Here is a 17365-nt window from a genome sequence, read left to right as displayed (position 1 = left end):
GATTCCATTAGAGCTACATCGGTACCTGAACGATCGAAGACTAGAGTAACTCAATCTGATCGTGGAATATCAATCAGATCAATTGCTAGTGAAGCCAGTGTACAAAATACTCCCAGGTCTAAATGTCAACACTGTGGAAAATACCACTTGGGTGAATGCAGAGGTAAAACAGAAGCTTGCTACAAATGTGGAGCCACTGATCATTTTATTCGGAATTGTCCTCTGTTAGAAAAAGATGAAGAAGAACAGAAGGAGAAACAGATGACTACTTCTCAGAGAAGTAAACGTGCGAGTCAAAGCAGTGCTGCAAGAGCTACTCACTCGAGTGCAAAAGATTCTGTTGCTCGGTCAGAGGTTAGAGCACCAGCACGTACATACGCCATCCGAGCTAGAGAAGAAGCCACGGCTCCAGACGTTATTGCTGGTACTTTCTATCTCTTTGATGTTATTGTATATGCATTAATTGACCCAGGGTCTACACATTCTTATATTTGCACAGTATTAGCATTAGAAAAGAAATTGTCTGTTGAACCAACTGAATATGATATTCAAGTTACTAATCCGTTAGGGCAAAAGGTGATAGTAAATTTAGTGTGTCGAAATTGTCCACTGAAAATAAAAGGCTGTGAGTTCCGTGCTGATTTAATGTTGCTACCCTTTCGGGAATTTGATGTTATATTGGGAATGGATTGGTTGACAAAATATGATGCTGTGGTAAATTGTCGTGAGAAGCAGATCAGTTTGAAATGTCAGATAGGTGATATACTTTCTGTAGAGCCTGAGAATTCAAATGATGTTGTTAAAATTATTTCAGCTTTTTCGGCTAAGAGGTTAATGCGGAAGGGTAATGAAGTATTTTTAGCTTACATCCTTGATACTCAAGGATCTGAACCAAAACTAGAACAGTTGTCGGTTGTTAATGAATTTCCTGACGTATTTCCTGAAGAATTACCGGGTTTACCACCAGATCGGGAAGTTGAATTTGTGATTGATGTAGTACCGGGGACAACTCCTATATCAATAACACCATACCGTATGGCACCAGCTGAGTTAAAAGAGCTGAAGACACAGTTGCAGGAATTACTAGACAAAGGGTTTATTAAACCGAGTATGTCACATTGGGGTGCACCAGTTTTGTTCGTGAAAAAGAAAAACGAATCTCTAAGACTGTGCATAGACTACAGGCAGCTAAACAGGGTTACAATTAAAAATAAATACCCTTTGCCTCGCATTGATGATTTGTTTGATAAGTTGAAAGGTGCTGCCGTGTTTTCAAAGATAGATCTTCGATCCGGATATTATCAACTGAAAGTTAAAGAATGTGATGTGCCGAAAACTGCCTTCAGAACTAGGTATGGTCATTACGAGTTTTTGGTAATGCCTTTTGGTTTAACTAATGCCCCTGCTGCATTAATAGACTTAATGACTCGGATTTTTCAGCCTTATTTGGATAGATTTATAGTTGTGTTTATTGATGACATACTGATCTATTCAAAGACAGAACCCGAGTATGCTCAACATTTAAGGATAGTGTTACAAACTTTGCGAAAAAAGTAATTATATGCAAAATTTAGCAAATGTGAATTTTGGCTTCATGAGGTGGGATTTTTGGGTCACATTGTTTCAGCCGAAGGGATTCGAGTAGATCTGAATAAAGTATCTGCAGTGGTAAATTGGAAAACTCCAAGGAATGTAACAGAAGTACGAAGTTTTCTGGGTTTAGCTGGATATTATCGCCGTTTTATTAAAAAAATTTCAATGATTGCTTCGCCTATGACACGATTGCTACAGAAGAATGTTAAGTTTGTGTGGTCTGACGAATGCCAACAAAGTTTTGATCAGTTGAAGAATATGTTAACAAAAGCTCCAGTGTTGACTCAACTAGAATCAGGTGTGCCATATGTTGTATACAGTGATGCATCTTTAAATGGTTTAGGTTGTGTGCTGATGCAGTCGGGAAAAGTGGTGGCCTATGCTTCTTGGCAGCTAAAATTACACGAGAAGAATTATCCTACGCATGATTTGGAATTGGATGCAATTGTTTTTGCTTTGAAAATTTGGAGACATTATTTATATAGTGAAAAATGTTATGTGTATACAGATCATAAAAGTTTGAAGTATTTGATGACGCAGAAAGAGTTGAATTTGAGACAGAGAAGATGGCTTGAGTTATTAAAATATTATGACCTTGTTATCGATTATCATCCGGGGATGGCTAATATAGTTGCTGACGCACTCATTCGGAAATCATCTTTGTTTACACTTCGGTCAATGAATGCCCATTTGTCTGTTAGTGAAGATGGATCTGTAATAGCGGAATTGAAAGATGAAGATTCAAAGTTGGTATTAAAGAAACAAATAGCTCGAGACAAGCAGGATTCAGAGTATAACATTGATGAGAATGTTATGTTATACTATCGTAAAAGAATTTGCATTCCAAATAATTTAGACTTGAAAAATGATATTCTTTCTGAAGCTCACAGTAGTAGGTATTCTATTCACCCTGGAAGTACAAAAATGTATTGTGATTTGAAATAGATGTATTAGTGGCCTGGTATGAAAAGGGAAATTTGTGAGTTTGTAACAAAGTGTTTAATATGTCAACAGGTGAAAGCAGAACATCAGGTACCAACGGGTTTATTACAACCTATTATGATTCCAGAGTGGAAGTGAGAACATGTTACGATGGATTTTGTATCCGGGTTACCTATGACCCCGAAGAAGAAAGATTCAATCTGGGTAATTGTCGATAGATTGACAAAATCAGCACATTTTATTCCAGTCAGAACAGATTTTCCACTGGAAAAGTTAGCAGAATTGTATATCTCTGAGATTGTGAGGTTACATGGGGTTCCAACATCCATTATTATGGATCGAGATACAAGGTTTACATCGAGGTTTTGGAGCAAACTACAAGAAGCTTTAGGTACAAAGCTAAATTTTAGTACCGCTTTTCATCTTCAGACTGATGGGCAATCAGAGCGAGTAATTCAGATTTTGGAAGACATGTTGAGATGTTGTATACTTGAGTTTGGTGATAGTTGGGAAAAGTATTTACCACTGGCCGAATTTGCTTACAACAACAGTTATCAATCCAGTATAAAGATGGCGCCATTTGAAGCTTTATATGGAAGAAAATGTAAGACTCCATTGCATTGGTTAGAATTGAGTGAATCCAAGTTAGTGGGGGTCAATTTAATTCGGGAAACTGAAGAAAAGGTTCGGATTATCCGAGATCGTCAGAAATCATATGCTGACTTGAAAAGAAGAGAAATAGAGTTTAATGTGGGTGATCAGGTGTTCTTAAAGGTGTCGCCGTGGAAAAAAGTATTACGATTTGGCAGAAAAGGAAAACTAAGTCCAAGATTTATTGGACCATACGAGATTATTGAAAGAGTCGGCCCTGTAGCATATCGGTTAGTTTTACCTCCAGAGCTTGAGAAGATTCATAATGTATTCCATGTGTCTATGCTGAGACGTTATAGATCAGACCCTTCACATGTGATTCCGCATACAGAAATTCAGCTTCAGTTAGATATGACTTATTCAAAAGAACCAGTAAAGATTTTAGCTCGAGAAATTAAAGAACTGTGGAATAAAAAGGTACCATTAGTTAAAGTGTTGTGGCATCGACATGGTGTGGAGGGAGCAACCTGGGAAACAGAGGAATCAATGAAAGCACAATATCCGAACCTATTTTCAGGTAACAAATTTCGAGGACGAAATTTCTTAAGAGGGGGAGAATTGTAATAGCCTAAATTTTCAGTGGTGTCGGAACAGTGATCGAGATCACTAAATCCGACAAATGAGTAGAAAAATATTAATAATTTAGTGAATATAAGTTAAATGTGAAGTTAGGAAAATTTTTGAAATAGCGAATTGTGTACTAGAAATAAATATTAAAAAAAAATTTAGAATCGAAAATGAGGTATCGAGAGTTTGAAAATTTTTAAAACGAGCCATAAATATTTATGGAGTGTTAATAGGTTAGTATTAAAGTTTCGTCAAGAAATTTTAAAGTTTCGATGGTTAATTAAATAAAAAGGACTAAATTGTAACAAATGTAAATTTATGAAGAATGATTAAATAGCTTAAATGATAAAAGAAAGAGGGTTTAAAAGGCAAATAGACCCAAGGTCTATTTGGGCTAGACGGCAAGGGGTTTGAAATCAGCAGGAAAATTGATGAATTAAGGGCAAAATTAGAATATTGCAAAATTAACTAAATAAAGCTAGGACTAAATAGGAAATATCTAGATTTCTCTTCATTTCTCTTCAATTCCAGCAGCTAAAAATGCCATAGGAGGGTTCTATAAGCTGGTATTTCATACGTTTTGCACCAAGTGAGTTAATCCTTGCCTTTTTCTTGTAATTTTTGTGTTTCTAAGACTTTTACGACTAGGTCCTACTATTAAATTCATTAGTTTTTTATTTCATGGATGAAATTGAAAGTCACCATGGTTGAGTGCTGTAAGTTTATGATGAAATAGAATGAAATTAAAGCATTAATTTGTTTATGAGATTATTCTATTAGGTAATTCAATAGAAATTGATTTTTAGGACCTAATTGTGAAAATGTTTGGAATTAAAGTCTATTTCTGAAATTTTGATTCCTAAAGGTTGTAAACTATTTAAAGGTGATAGAATAAAGTATTAATTGAGAAAAATTAGCTCAATTTAGAGGCTAATTGAGTAGGGACGAAATTGTTATTTATTAAAAGCTTAGGGAAAAAATGGTAATAAATAGCTTGCACTAAAATAGTTTGGACAGCAGCAGTAGACTAACTTTGAAAAATCACCATAAATTGATTAGAAGATGAACAAAATATGAAATTAAAGCTTATTGAGTCTAGTTTCTCATAGAAGAAACAGTGTAAGCAAAGGATTTGTAAATCATGAGATATAATTAATTTTGTGAGACAAGGTCAGAATGAATTCGAGTTCCCCTGTTCTGACTTTGAAAACTCATAAAAAATTTAATAAAAATAATTAGGGACTTAAATTTATATTTCCAGAATTCTTAATGAGTCTATTTTCAAAAGGAACAAATGGAAATATCATCCGAATTCTTTATAAAGAGATAATTAATTTTTAGTGAAGAAAGGTTAGAACTGTCAGACAGCAGAACAGGGGTGACTTTAAATAATAAACTGTAATTATTGGCTAAACCAAAAATTCTTAAAATTTTATGATAAGAAGATATGTGAGTCTAGATTCAGTGAAAATTAGCGGATCCTAATTTGGAGTTCTGTAGCTCAAGATAAAAATAATTTAGTGACTATGACATGGATGGACAGCATTGAATATACATAGGTAAATAGTAAAATTGCAGATAATGTTACTTGTAAGCGGGTTATAAACATTAAGGATGTGAAATAGAATGAATGTGAAGTCAATACTGATAAGTGAAAATTTTATATTATAGATCAAGAAATTGAGGATAAACGAGGAAAAGAGAAAATTTCAAAATAGTTCAAGAAATCTCTACAACTACTGCACATTGTTCCGGGTATGTTCGTACGGGTAAATTATTAAATTTCAATGTTATTTTATGAATGGTGATCAATATTTATGTATGTTGATTGTTGAAAATAATTAAATCATGTACAAAAGTTACAAAATTGAACTGAGTAATTCGGAGGAACGGAACGCAAGAAATGAGTACGATCGTTTGGTGAAAAAGATGAATTGACGGTAAATTACCCAAGTAAACCGAGATTCAGTATTTGTTACGAACTCTCGTGTTTGCTTTCTGTTTAGCTCTTTCGAGCTTCTGTTAACTCATATGAGTTTCAGTTAACCCTTTTGGGGTTTCAGTTCAGCTCTGATGAGATTCAGTTAGCCTTCGAGCTTCCGTTTAGCACTTTTGTGCTTCAGTTAGCCTTCGGGCTTCCGTTTAGCACTTTTGTGCTTCAGTTAGATTTCGGGTATTAGATCACGATGTACTCAAATCCGTAAGTCGTTCCTTAAATTGATAAGTCAGTAAGTCGTAATTGTAACGTGTGGAAAAAGAAATGTAAATAATGTTATCATTATTTTTGAGCTCAATTAAGTAAATTATTTTTAAAATGAGATTATGATTTACAAGATGAAAGTAACTTACTTGAAATGTCCATATGATTTGAATTTTTGAAACTAATATTGGTAAGGTTTATGGTTTAAGCCGACGAACTTACTAAGATATAGTTAGCTTACCTGTAATGTTTATTTCTCTTTGTAGATTAACGGGAGGGTCAGAGGATCGGATCATCACGCTCAAGTCACACTATCTCGATTTTCCGGTACATTTTGTTATAAATACTTTAAATGGTTTATATGGCATGTATAGGAGCTGATGTGACTATGTTTTGTATCAACTCATGAATATATTAGTTAAGTTAATATAAGTTGATATATGATATGAATGGAAATTAATTAAGATGTTTAAATACTACTTGAAAGTATGAATGGATATAATGTTAGATAAAATAAGGATTAGTGATATTGTTATAAGACGAATATGATTTGGATGAAGATTGTATTTGTTGAGTTGTTGTTGTGTTGAGTTAGTTGCAAATTTGAAATTGCAGGGAAGGTTAGATGTTTCTAAAGGGGTTATATTTAATTTTTTTTTAAAAATAATTATTATTATATTACGAAAAATTTTTGGAGTACTTGAATAAGTCCCTATTCATTTATAATAACATGATTTAGGCCTCGAGGGTTCATAAAAGAGACTTAATGATTTAATTTTAATATATTTATTGTTTATTCATAAAATTGTTTGTAAATTAACCAATATGTTCGGTAACACCTCGTAACCCTATTCCGGTGACGGTTTGGGATTAGGGGGTGTTACATCTGCTGCACCAGTGAACTTACTATTGCTTTCAACTCTAGTTGGTTTTTGGGATATCAGTGTGGTGAAAATTGATTTTGGTTGCACTAAAATGCTGAACCAAACAGGTTGCCAGTGAGGTTGGTAGCCCAACTGCACGTCACTGGGGTTAAACAGTGAACCAAAGGTAACCCTAGTCTCCCTTTATTTTGACGTTATGTATTTGATTAAAAATTCACAATGTGATCAATAATCATAAAATTAAATCACATAATGAAATTTTAAAGTGGTTAATAATATTTTAACTTTTAATAACAACTTATTTTATCATTGCATAAATTAAATCAAGAATTTGCAATAACAATTTGTGTTGATTTAAATTACCTAATAATATTTTAAAATTGTTGCTAATATTATTACATTTAACAATTTTTTTCTTTATGTATAAAATTTCAAATTTACAACCATAAATTTTGTTACTATTAATACCCTAAAATATTAAATTAGATCATTGCTTATACTATAACATTTAACAATTTATTTTACCATTATGTATAAAATTTAAATTTCATAACAATAGCGGATAGAGTTTTAACTTGATTGGTATCGCCATTATTACTAATGCAAGAGAATGTGGGTTCGAGTGCGCCGAATTGTATTATCCTCCCATTTAAGGGTTAGGAATGGACTATGAGTAATTTTAAATATTGTATCAAAAAGAGCAAATATAATAAGAATTTATAATGAGATTAATATCACAACAACAAATGTTGATGATGCTATTAATACCTTATAACTTCAAAAACAATATCTAAAAATTGGAATTAATATGAAATATACATATACATAAAAGGAACAACAAAAATTCGTGCAATTTGATTGAACTCTAAACCCCAAAGAGGGTCCAATAGCAACATATCACTGTCTTGCTGCATTATCAAGTCAAAATTAATGGCACAATTCATCGTCCGAATAGTATATATAATATTTTATTTCTCACAATTGAAAAGAAATAGTTATAAAATTTTGTTTTAATAAATTGAGCGGATTGATGTTAAGCCAACTAAGCTAAATGGATTAGAATATGCGATTAATGAATTAAGTAAATTTATTTATTTTTAATCCAACCTATCGAGTCGACCCTAATAACATTTTGTTGAAAATCTATTTGCATCGCTAAAGCTTATGGGCTTTGCGGAAGCCGTTAAACAATCCAACATCAGCACCCATAATCCAAAAAAGCTTCATTGCTTCTTGGAAAAGCCCGTCTTTGCTGAACCCATCAAAGATGGAATATCTCATTACCATCTTCTGCCTAATTATGTATATTGAAATTATATTGTTTCAAAACATAAATGTATTATATTTTAATTTTATTAGCAAACTATATTATATTCAGTAGGTCTAGATAAGATTTAAAAAATTAATTTTAATATTTTTTTTCTAAATACAAAACTAATTAATTTAAATATATTTTTAAAAACATTATTTTGTATGATGATAGGTGGTAATTTTCTTAAGAATTTAATTATTGAAAGATTGGTTCTCTGTTTGATATACTAAAAAGTATTTTTTTTTTCATGAACGTAACTTTCATTTCAGAATTGCTTTCCCTTGTATATAAAAATGTTATTCCTTTGAATAATCGTTAAAAAATTAAAAATTACCTTTTTGAAACAAAATTATTATTTTTTCTTCATTATTTTTGTAAAATATTTTTTTCAAACTACATATCATAAAGTTCATTTAATTTTAAATTTATTTTAACAACTACTGAATTAAATTTTAATTTTATTCTAATTTACATATTTATTAAATATTTAAAACTTATATTAAATTCATATATCAATTTATTTTTATTAATTTAAAACTAAATAGGTTATATTACGTGTTTATTAACAATAAACTAACTTTTTCTAAAAAAAGGAAAATGTTAAAACTAAAAGTGTATTTGATCAATAATTTTGAAATTTAACATCATATTCTCAATAAAGTATTTAGTGTACCCAACGTAATCTTTTTAGAATTGTAATAACACCTTATCATGTACATCAAACTCTATAATGTTGTAAGTATTCACATTCGCATTCAATTAGAATCTTATATGGGAACTACCAAACACTTAAATAACATCTTTTTGAAAAAAAAAATTAAGGCGAGTTATAAATACATTGAAAAGGATAAATTATTACTTATTTTGTCAAATTCTACTATTAATTCATATGTTTTTTCTATTTTCGAGTTTTAAAATTTTAATCTTGATTTAAAAAATAGTTATTAAATTTTATTATTTCTAAAATTATATGCTGAAAGTGTACTATTATATTGTAATGTCATGTAAACTTAATATTTTTACATGATACTCATAAAATATAATGTTATTTTATTGATAGAATTAATGGATTTTAAAATTTTTAAATAATTAAATTAAAGAAGCTGATCTAATAGATTTATCTAATCAAAATTAAAATTTTGGTATTGGAAAAGTAGATAATGACTTACACGTAATTTTAATGCCTTATCAAGCACATACATAGTTATTATGTTCCGCCTTTTAGAATTATGATAAAGACAATTTAACCTTTTTATTATGGTCTGCTAGTACCTTTTACGACTCTGCATGATATCACAAAAACAAGACGTTGACAAGAACCCTAAAAAAGCGGAGCCAAAAAGTACCATATCTTCCAACATTAAGGCCTCCAAAAGGGTCGACTTGATTTGCTTGCACCTATATTTCACACTTTCGTTTAAATCAAAACTTAAAAGCCACCATTTTCATGTTGCTACTAAAGCAGTAGCCAGAGAAAGCGAGAGAGCTATAGGTAGAGTTTTAGGCCTTGAATTTGAAGATACAAAGGCCACCATTTTCGTGTTGGTACTTCAAAACATGGAGTAGATGTCCAAGTACAAATCTTACGTTTGTAGCCATTAATGCCGCTTCACAGCTAACACTGTCTATTGCTATTGGTTTCTACTTTTCTCATTCCATTTATGACTCTTTAACCATTTTCTGATTGGTCCTTGTGGACGGTTGGACCTCCCTTTATTATGGTGTGTGAGAGTGTTCTCATTTCATTCAATAAGTATTAGAATAGGTTGTGATTACTAACTGCCCCCCAAGAACATGAATTCTCTTCTCTCTCACCTTTAAGCTTCCATAACTTGCACGGTTATCAACTTATGATATTAAGGAAGCACTGCTTGCTCTACAATCTCAGTGATGTGAGAGTACAGTTAGTGAATTTAACACTGCAAGTTCCTTAGTATTGAGGTAAGTAGCCTGTTCATGTTTCCCTTTCTCACTGGTCATTCAATTCAAGTGATCACTCATGGAACTCAGAAATCATGCATTTCACATTCTTGTTCAACATTAATTGGTATGCTCGGTACTGGCCGTCAGGTTTGAAAATTTTCTAACCCAATGATTTGACACAAGGTTGCTCCCACTTTTACCACAACTATTAGAAGCTTAGCTTTCTACCCTAGCATGTTTGTGGCAGTAAGCTTGAAAAATCCATTGATAGGAGGGTTTTTAAATTTATTTTCAAGGAGAAAAGAGATATGGGTAGCAGAGAAATCAAATCGCCTGAAGATATGCTTGAGACACCAGCTAGTTTGGAAGTGGATGGAAGGTCCAGGAAGAAACTGGGGGTGTTTTTTATCGAGTCTGATAATAGACGAACAGCTTTTGGGCGTGGTTATACTGGGGGCACAACGCCTGTTGATATCCATGGGAAGCCTATTGCAGATCTTTCAAAGACTGGGGGATGGATTGCCGCCTTATTTATTTTTGGTAAAATAACACAGTTTCTTCTACCTTAGGTCACAATCTATACAGTTCCTGTTGTACTTTGCACGTGTGGGATTTGTGAAAATTAAACTCTTTATCCTTCCAGGAAATGAGATGGCCGAACGAATGGCTTATTTTGGCCTATCGGTGAACATGGTGGCCTTTATGTTCTATGTTATGCATAGACCCTTTTCAAGTTCTTCAAATGCAGTTAACAATTTCCTGGGGATATCTCAAGCATCCTCTGTCCTTGGTGGTTTTCTAGCCGATGCTTATCTCGGTCGATATTGGACAATAGCCATTTTCACTACTATTTATCTTGCGGTGAGATATCCCTTATTTATAGAACCCTTTGTTAAGTAATTTGGTATTTTCCTTTCCTCACTTGTCAACCTTGATTCCTACAGGGTTTGATAGGGATAACTTTATGTGCATCCATGAAAATTTTTGTGCCAAATCAAGATCAATGCGATCAACTGTCCCTGCTTTTGGGTAGTTGCGAGCCTGCAAAACCATGGCAGATGCTTTACCTCTATGTTGTCCTTTATATAACTGCTTTCGGAGCCGCAGGTATAAGACCCTGCGTCTCGTCTTTTGGGGCTGATCAGTTTGATGAAAGAAGTAAAGATTACAAGACCCTCCTGGATAGGTTTTTCAACTTCTTTTACCTCTGTGTTACTATTGGGGCAATTGTGGCATTCACTCTGGTAGTCTACATCCAGATAGAGCGTGGATGGGGAGCTGCCTTCGGTTCATTAGCTATAGCTATGGGAGTGTCCAACATGTTGTTCTTTGCTGGTACTCCTTTATACAGGCATAGGTTGCCTGGAGGCAGCCCCCTAACCCGAGTTGCTCAGGTCCTCGTTGCTGCCTTCAAGAAACGACATGTCCCTTTTACTAGAAGCGAGTTAGTAGGCCTCTACGAGCTCCCTGGAAGACATTCTGCTATAAAGGGCAGTGGAAAGATACCTCATACTGACGATTTCAGGTATAGGCTGCTCTCGTTCCATTTCTCAATTGCAGATCAAATTGATTTATTTGTTACATCTGATTTCCAATTGTTTTTGGTGTTGCAGATGCTTGGATAAGGCAGCACTCCAATTGAAGGAAGACGGGGGCAATCCAAGTCCCTGGAGGCTCTGCACAGTGACTCAAGTAGAGGAAGTCAAGATACTCGTTAAAATTATTCCAATACCAGCTTGCACGATTATGCTGAATGTTATCTTAACAGAATTTATAACTCTCTCAATACAGCAGGCATACACCTTGAATACTCACATTGGTAAACTCAAACTCCCAGTAACATGCATGCCTGTATTTCCCGGCCTCAGCATATTTCTTGTACTGTGTCTCTATTACTCCGTATTCGTTCCTGTATCACGACGCATCACCGGTCATCCACACGGTGCTTCTCAGCTTCAGAGAGTAGGCATTGGTCTGTTTATTTCCATCTTATCTGTAGCCTGGGGTGGGGTTTTCGAAAGGTTTCGAAGAGGCTACGCTATAAAACACGGGTACAAGTTTAGTTTCCTAACTCCCTTGCCCGATCTAAGTGCATACTGGTTGTTGATCCAGTATTGCCTAATTGGTATAGCTGAAGTGTTTTCCATAGTGGGGCTATTGGAGTTTCTATACGAGGAAGCTCCGGATGCAATGAAGAGTATAGGCTCTGCATATGCTGCTATAGCTGGTGGCTTGGGTTGTTTCGCTGCCAGTATAATCAACAGTATCGTCAAATCGGTTACAAGGAACCCAGAGAATAAGCAGCAATCTTGGCTATCTCAGAATATAAACAATGCGAAATTCGATTATTTTTACTGGCTGCTTACAGTTCTTTCTATAATCAATTTCTGCATTTTTCTGTATTCAGCACATAGGTACAAGTACAGGACAGAGCAGACATTTGAGGCGTGGGAAACCAAACAAAACATCCTGGCTGAGGAGAGCTAAATAAGTATCTAAAATTTATATTTCTTTTTTTGGGTTTGTAATGGAGCAAATGCTCTAAAATACGAGTTCCACAAGTTTCTGGTCCATGTCAATTACTGTTTCCTTTATTTATTCATTATTGTTATTATTTGCTCCTCATACCCGTTATGTTACTGCGTGAATAAGCTGCTACTTTTATATAATAATAATAACAAATAATAAAAGTCTTCTTTTTAACATACTAGATTTCTTAATACTAATAGAGGCATCGGCTTATGCTTATGCTTATCTTCAATCTCACTAAGGTCGGTTGTCGGTTGGTTGCATGGGGCTTTCAGGGGTTTGTGCCCACCGCCAGCTGTGCGGACTGCGTTCTTCAACTGCTACAGGCTAAGGCTGATGGCTCATGCTCCCTGTGTGCTTTAAAGAGCCTATGTTAACAATGATGGTACAAATAATTTAAATGAAGTTGCTCCATATATGACCCTACCATGGCCTCTCTCTTCTTGTGTTCATTAATAGATAACTGGTTTGTCCACTATGTTAATGTTGGGTCCTATGTTATAAAGAGAGCGCTGACAGATGGTGGTTGGATGTTAGACCTCAATTAGTATTCAGATTGAAGACGTTAATTATTATTTTTAGAGAGAGATTAATTTATTTTTATTAGAAGTATATTTATCCTAATAAGTCTTTTATTTAAATAAATAAACTTACAGAACTTATAGCTAAGAGGCTAATTGTCAACAATAAAACTAAGTGAATTTATTCCAATATTTCAAAGCTCTAAGATTCTCTTATTGAATCCAAAGTTTGGAATTCCTTTTGATAAGTTCCTCTTGTTCATATCTAATTGAACCCAGTGGTTCAAGTGATTCATGCACACTGAATCCAGCCCTAGAGTGTTTAAACTCTTCGAACTGTTTTTGGAATTCAGTAAGTTAAAGCACAAAAGATTTAAGAAGACACGGTGCCCATACCATCGACATGGTTCACTCTGGCATGGAAGGAAAGATCAGCTCCTGCAACTGTGATGTTGGTATAATAATAACCTATAATTCAGACATTTAGAATTTACAAGAATAATGGCTTACTGCAATGGAATGATTAGTCTTGTAACTTATCTTAAAAGCATAGTGTTTATACATATAAGAAATAAATAGTTATGATTTGTTGTGTAATAATAACAATAATCTTGCCTTTCAACAAACTATAGTTTGCTGGCTCGAGAATCACAAAACAACATGATGTTAAAGTTGAATATAACCCCAGATCTAATCTTACTACTTGTCGTCCCATCATCATATTTAGAATAGGAAACAAATTACAGCTAATATTGATAGTTACACAACCGATAAGTTTTGGGTATGGTAGTAAGGCACGTTACACTCTCTGGGAGAGAACTCAAATCCGAACCCTAGAGACAACATTATTAAGAGAGGCAAACAAAAATCCCGAAAAGATAAATTTTCATACACCATAAAACAGACATTAAAGGTACCTTTGTCATACCGAAAATAATATTGATAGTTACACATCATTTGAGTTGATCCATGATAAATTACGTTTACAAGCAAATAATATAACTTCACACAAACTGTTAGTTCTTTTACGTAGAAAGTAATATCAGTTATATTTAAGTTGGTGTAGGAAGAGATTACCGGGTAGATCAAGTAGTGACAGATAAAGAACAAATGCTTCTGTACACGTGATGCTTCTTTAATGAAAGATCAGTGAGTTTATATATACAGACACTTCCTGCTCCTCAAATATGTATTTGCTCTTATCTTACCTTCTGCATCAGACTGCAGATTAATGAAATGGAAAATTAACTAGTTATTCACCAAAATAAGGTATAAATTGGATTATATGCGTCATTGAAGCCACAGCTACTTACCTTGCGAGAAACGAAGTAGTGAAGTACACATAACACGTACAATCTTTGTAAGCCTAATTTAACATCTAAAGAACTTGTTCTGAATAAAAGCTTTCTTAAAGAGGGTAATTTATATGCAAAATGAGGCTGAGAGCAATTGACAAAGTGACATTGATATCTGCTTTTTACCTTCAGGCAACCAATCAAATTAGAGGTAGAAGAGTCTTAGGCGAATGCAGTGCCTATATATTGAGTTGCTAAAATAAGAATATTATTACTAATGATGGATTAACTTACAACAATGTTAAATTTACAAATTAGAGCAGACACATAGAACATAGTTTTTTCCTTCAAATTCAAATAAAACAAGAAAGAAGCAAAAGACGGTGATAAAACAATGCAAATAATCAAACACGTTGAACATAGTTTTTCCTTCAAATGCAAAGAACAAAACACATTTAAATTTTCCTTCAAAGCTGCACAGCTGACAATGGACAATGCAAATAATCAGCACGTTGGGCCTGAAATGTTTTAAGTAGATGAGATATCGAACTATTTAGTGAAATAGACAACTTTCAACAATGTAGCAGTTGAATTCAGCATGGAGAAGTACCAACTTTGAAGTGGGCTTAAATTTCTTCATGCACGCTTTAAGCTTCTGCATCCTCATGTTGACCTTCCATAGAATTTCTCGTCCTCCATTCCTCCTCCATCAAACCCTAAACTTAAATCCTGTAATAAAGTGAACCATGAGTTTACTGTTAAGTTTGCTGCAACTTGTTCCATTGCTCATGTCCTTTATACTGTTAAGTTCACTGCAATTTATATGGAGTAGTTGTGAAGCCATTGACTAGAAAATATGCATATCAGTAACCTTTATATTCTGTGCCACAAACAATGATCAATGACAGTTATTCGGAAACAATAAAATCAGAAAGAAAATTTCGCTTGAAACTAGCCCACATGCCCGTCCATGTGTTCGATCGAATTGAGTCGAATCAAATAAAAAAATTTTGAGTTAATCAAGTTCACAAGTCCTATTTTATAATCCTAACTTGATTTGAAATATTTTTCGAATTGAGTCGAATGAAATGAAATTTGAGTCGAGTCAAATTGAATAAAATTATTTGAATGAAATTAAAAAACTAAACATGTCAAATTAAAATATTGTTACACTATAATGTTAGAGTACATAAATTTAAAACTATATGTATTTAAGATACTTACTTGAATCATTAATTAATTTTTATTGAGAGAAATGAATTTTCTCAATTTCAAAGTTGACAAGGGATCAAAAGAATATTTACATTAATTTTTCATTTGAATTATTCGAGTTATTCGAATTGTAAATTGCCTTGAACTCGAAACTCGAATAAATGCTAATGAGCTCATGATCATCACAAGGCTGCAAATAGCTTGCAAGCCCAGTTTTCATTTTTTTTTCTCCCCAGTTCTTTATGCCAAATACATGGAAAGGCACTATTTGCAAAGTTGCACAACTCTTTGGGACTGTTGACAGGTAACATGGAAGCATTAAAATGAGGAAGAATCTATATCTAAAACTGCAAGCAAATATGAATTGAAAAAGACGCATTCCAAAGGAAACAATTAGGGGAAAGCCTGGAATCGATGATGCTCGAGAAATTAGGCAATAATAAAAGTAGAATAATGGTTCAAATTGATTATTATCGGTGTTAGTTCATCACAAGTACAGGGGTGAATAAGGATACATATGGGGGCAGGAAAATTCAAAGGACGGTAGAACCTTTGAGAACTCCATCCAGCAATCCGTGGGTAGTGGAATCAGTTGAGGCGGTGGTGTTGTGAAAGCAGTAGACGGGGGCTTGCCACTTGGAATCCTCAAGAACTGCTCCCACATCAAATGTCATCACATGTGCCTCCCTCCCTGCAGTTTTAATTTATGATAGCTTATCAATCCCAGCCCCAAATAAAGAGTAGATTAAAAAAAGTGAATAATTAAAAAACAGGGAATTACCCGTGTAGAAGACCCAATGAACGGGCCTCTTAGTGACAACATCCTCAAAATACCAGATAAATTCCACCTTCTCCCACACATTGCAAAGGAACCCATCCACGTGTTGCTGACCCAAGTACGTAGCACCCTCTAGCCAGTTGGGGCGTAAAATCCCAACCTCAAGGTGTGCACTACTGCAGGTTTTGAAGGAATCGAGGGTGTAAAAGAAGGAAGTGCCATTATTCCACTCAAGATCATAGAGGACATTGCCAAGCTGGTGCTGAATTATGTTGAAGTTTCTTCCGTTGGGCCAGTCGTACCAGAGGTCGATTACCTGCAGAATTCCACTATAGTTCATCACCAGGATGGAGTGGAATTGGAGCGGCCATGGGGTTGGGGTCGGGTCTTTGTCAAGTGTGGGTTTGCAGAAGCCGAGTGAAGAAGTGAAAATGAGAACGAGGCAGAGGAAGAGGATGATCTTGGACAAGGGCTTCATAAGGCTTAGGTCGGCGAAGGCCATCTTTGTGGCTTTAACTTTATCTCTTTTTGTTATTATGCAAACGATCGGTTGTAGCCATACCGATTTCTAAATGTATTTATCTTTTAAGACGTGACTGACCGATGAAATTTGTGCATTACCAAATTTCATTTTTCCTTCTCCCTTTATTCGTTCTCAATTTTTTTTTAAATAACAAGTATTATTTAACAGCTAAAATAAAGTTTGATACATAACTTGTTATTGGGAACCATCCATCAGCAAACAAAGCAAACAATTAGATGGAGAAACATACACAAAAGATAAGTCATCAAGAAAAAAACATCGACTGTTCCCCATAAGGATTAAAGCATCCTCACATTTGTTCCTTTCACAAAAGATTAGTAATATAGAGCTAGAATTCATAAAGTCGTTGACCATCTATTAAAGGAGATGTTAGGGCAAAATGTGGAGAATAAAGTTGAGTGGTTGACCGTCTCC

At 34.1% G+C, this 17365-nt stretch overlaps 2 protein-coding genes across 6 annotated transcripts; one reads left to right on the top strand and one right to left on the bottom strand.

Moving 5' to 3' along the window:
- Positions 1 to 9652: 9652 nt before the first annotated feature.
- On the top strand, positions 9653 to 12775 carry LOC107896965 (protein NRT1/ PTR FAMILY 6.1). 3 transcript variants are annotated; one of them, XM_016822286.2, is made up of 5 exons: positions 9653 to 10090; positions 10372 to 10612; positions 10716 to 10933; positions 11017 to 11597; positions 11686 to 12775. In XM_016822286.2, the coding sequence occupies exons 2-5, from the start codon at positions 10381 to 10383 to the stop codon at positions 12557 to 12559; spliced, it is 1905 nt and encodes a 634-aa protein (XP_016677775.1). In that variant the 5' UTR covers positions 9653 to 10090; positions 10372 to 10380; the 3' UTR covers positions 12560 to 12775. The 3 variants fall into 3 exon arrangements, with proteins under 3 accessions (XP_016677775.1, XP_016677773.1, XP_016677774.1); XM_016822284.2 differs by having other exon boundaries at positions 9654 to 10090; positions 10369 to 10612; XM_016822285.2 differs by having other exon boundaries at positions 9654 to 10090; positions 10256 to 10612.
- A 1902-nt stretch (positions 12776 to 14677) lies between these two features.
- On the bottom strand, positions 14678 to 17096 carry LOC107896966 (uncharacterized protein At4g14100). Of its 3 annotated transcripts, none has more exons than XR_001683967.2 (4): positions 16411 to 17096; positions 16180 to 16320; positions 15032 to 15146; positions 14678 to 14935 (listed from the first exon to the last, which is right to left on the bottom strand). XR_001683967.2 is itself a non-coding variant. In XM_016822288.2 (3 exons), the coding sequence occupies exons 1-3, from the start codon at positions 16907 to 16909 to the stop codon at positions 15127 to 15129; spliced, it is 660 nt and encodes a 219-aa protein (XP_016677777.1). In that variant the 5' UTR covers positions 16910 to 17096; the 3' UTR covers positions 14678 to 15126. The 3 variants fall into 3 exon arrangements, 1 of the variants encoding a protein (XP_016677777.1); XR_005918077.1 differs by having other exon boundaries at positions 14678 to 14898; XM_016822288.2 differs by having other exon boundaries at positions 14678 to 15146.
- Between the last annotated feature and the right edge of the window lie 269 nt (positions 17097 to 17365).

This window comes from Gossypium hirsutum, chromosome A03 (assembly GCF_007990345.1).
Source record: "Gossypium hirsutum isolate 1008001.06 chromosome A03, Gossypium_hirsutum_v2.1, whole genome shotgun sequence".
NCBI lineage: Eukaryota > Viridiplantae > Streptophyta > Magnoliopsida > Malvales > Malvaceae > Gossypium > Gossypium hirsutum.
This window is presented reverse-complemented; position numbering and strand designations above follow the sequence as displayed.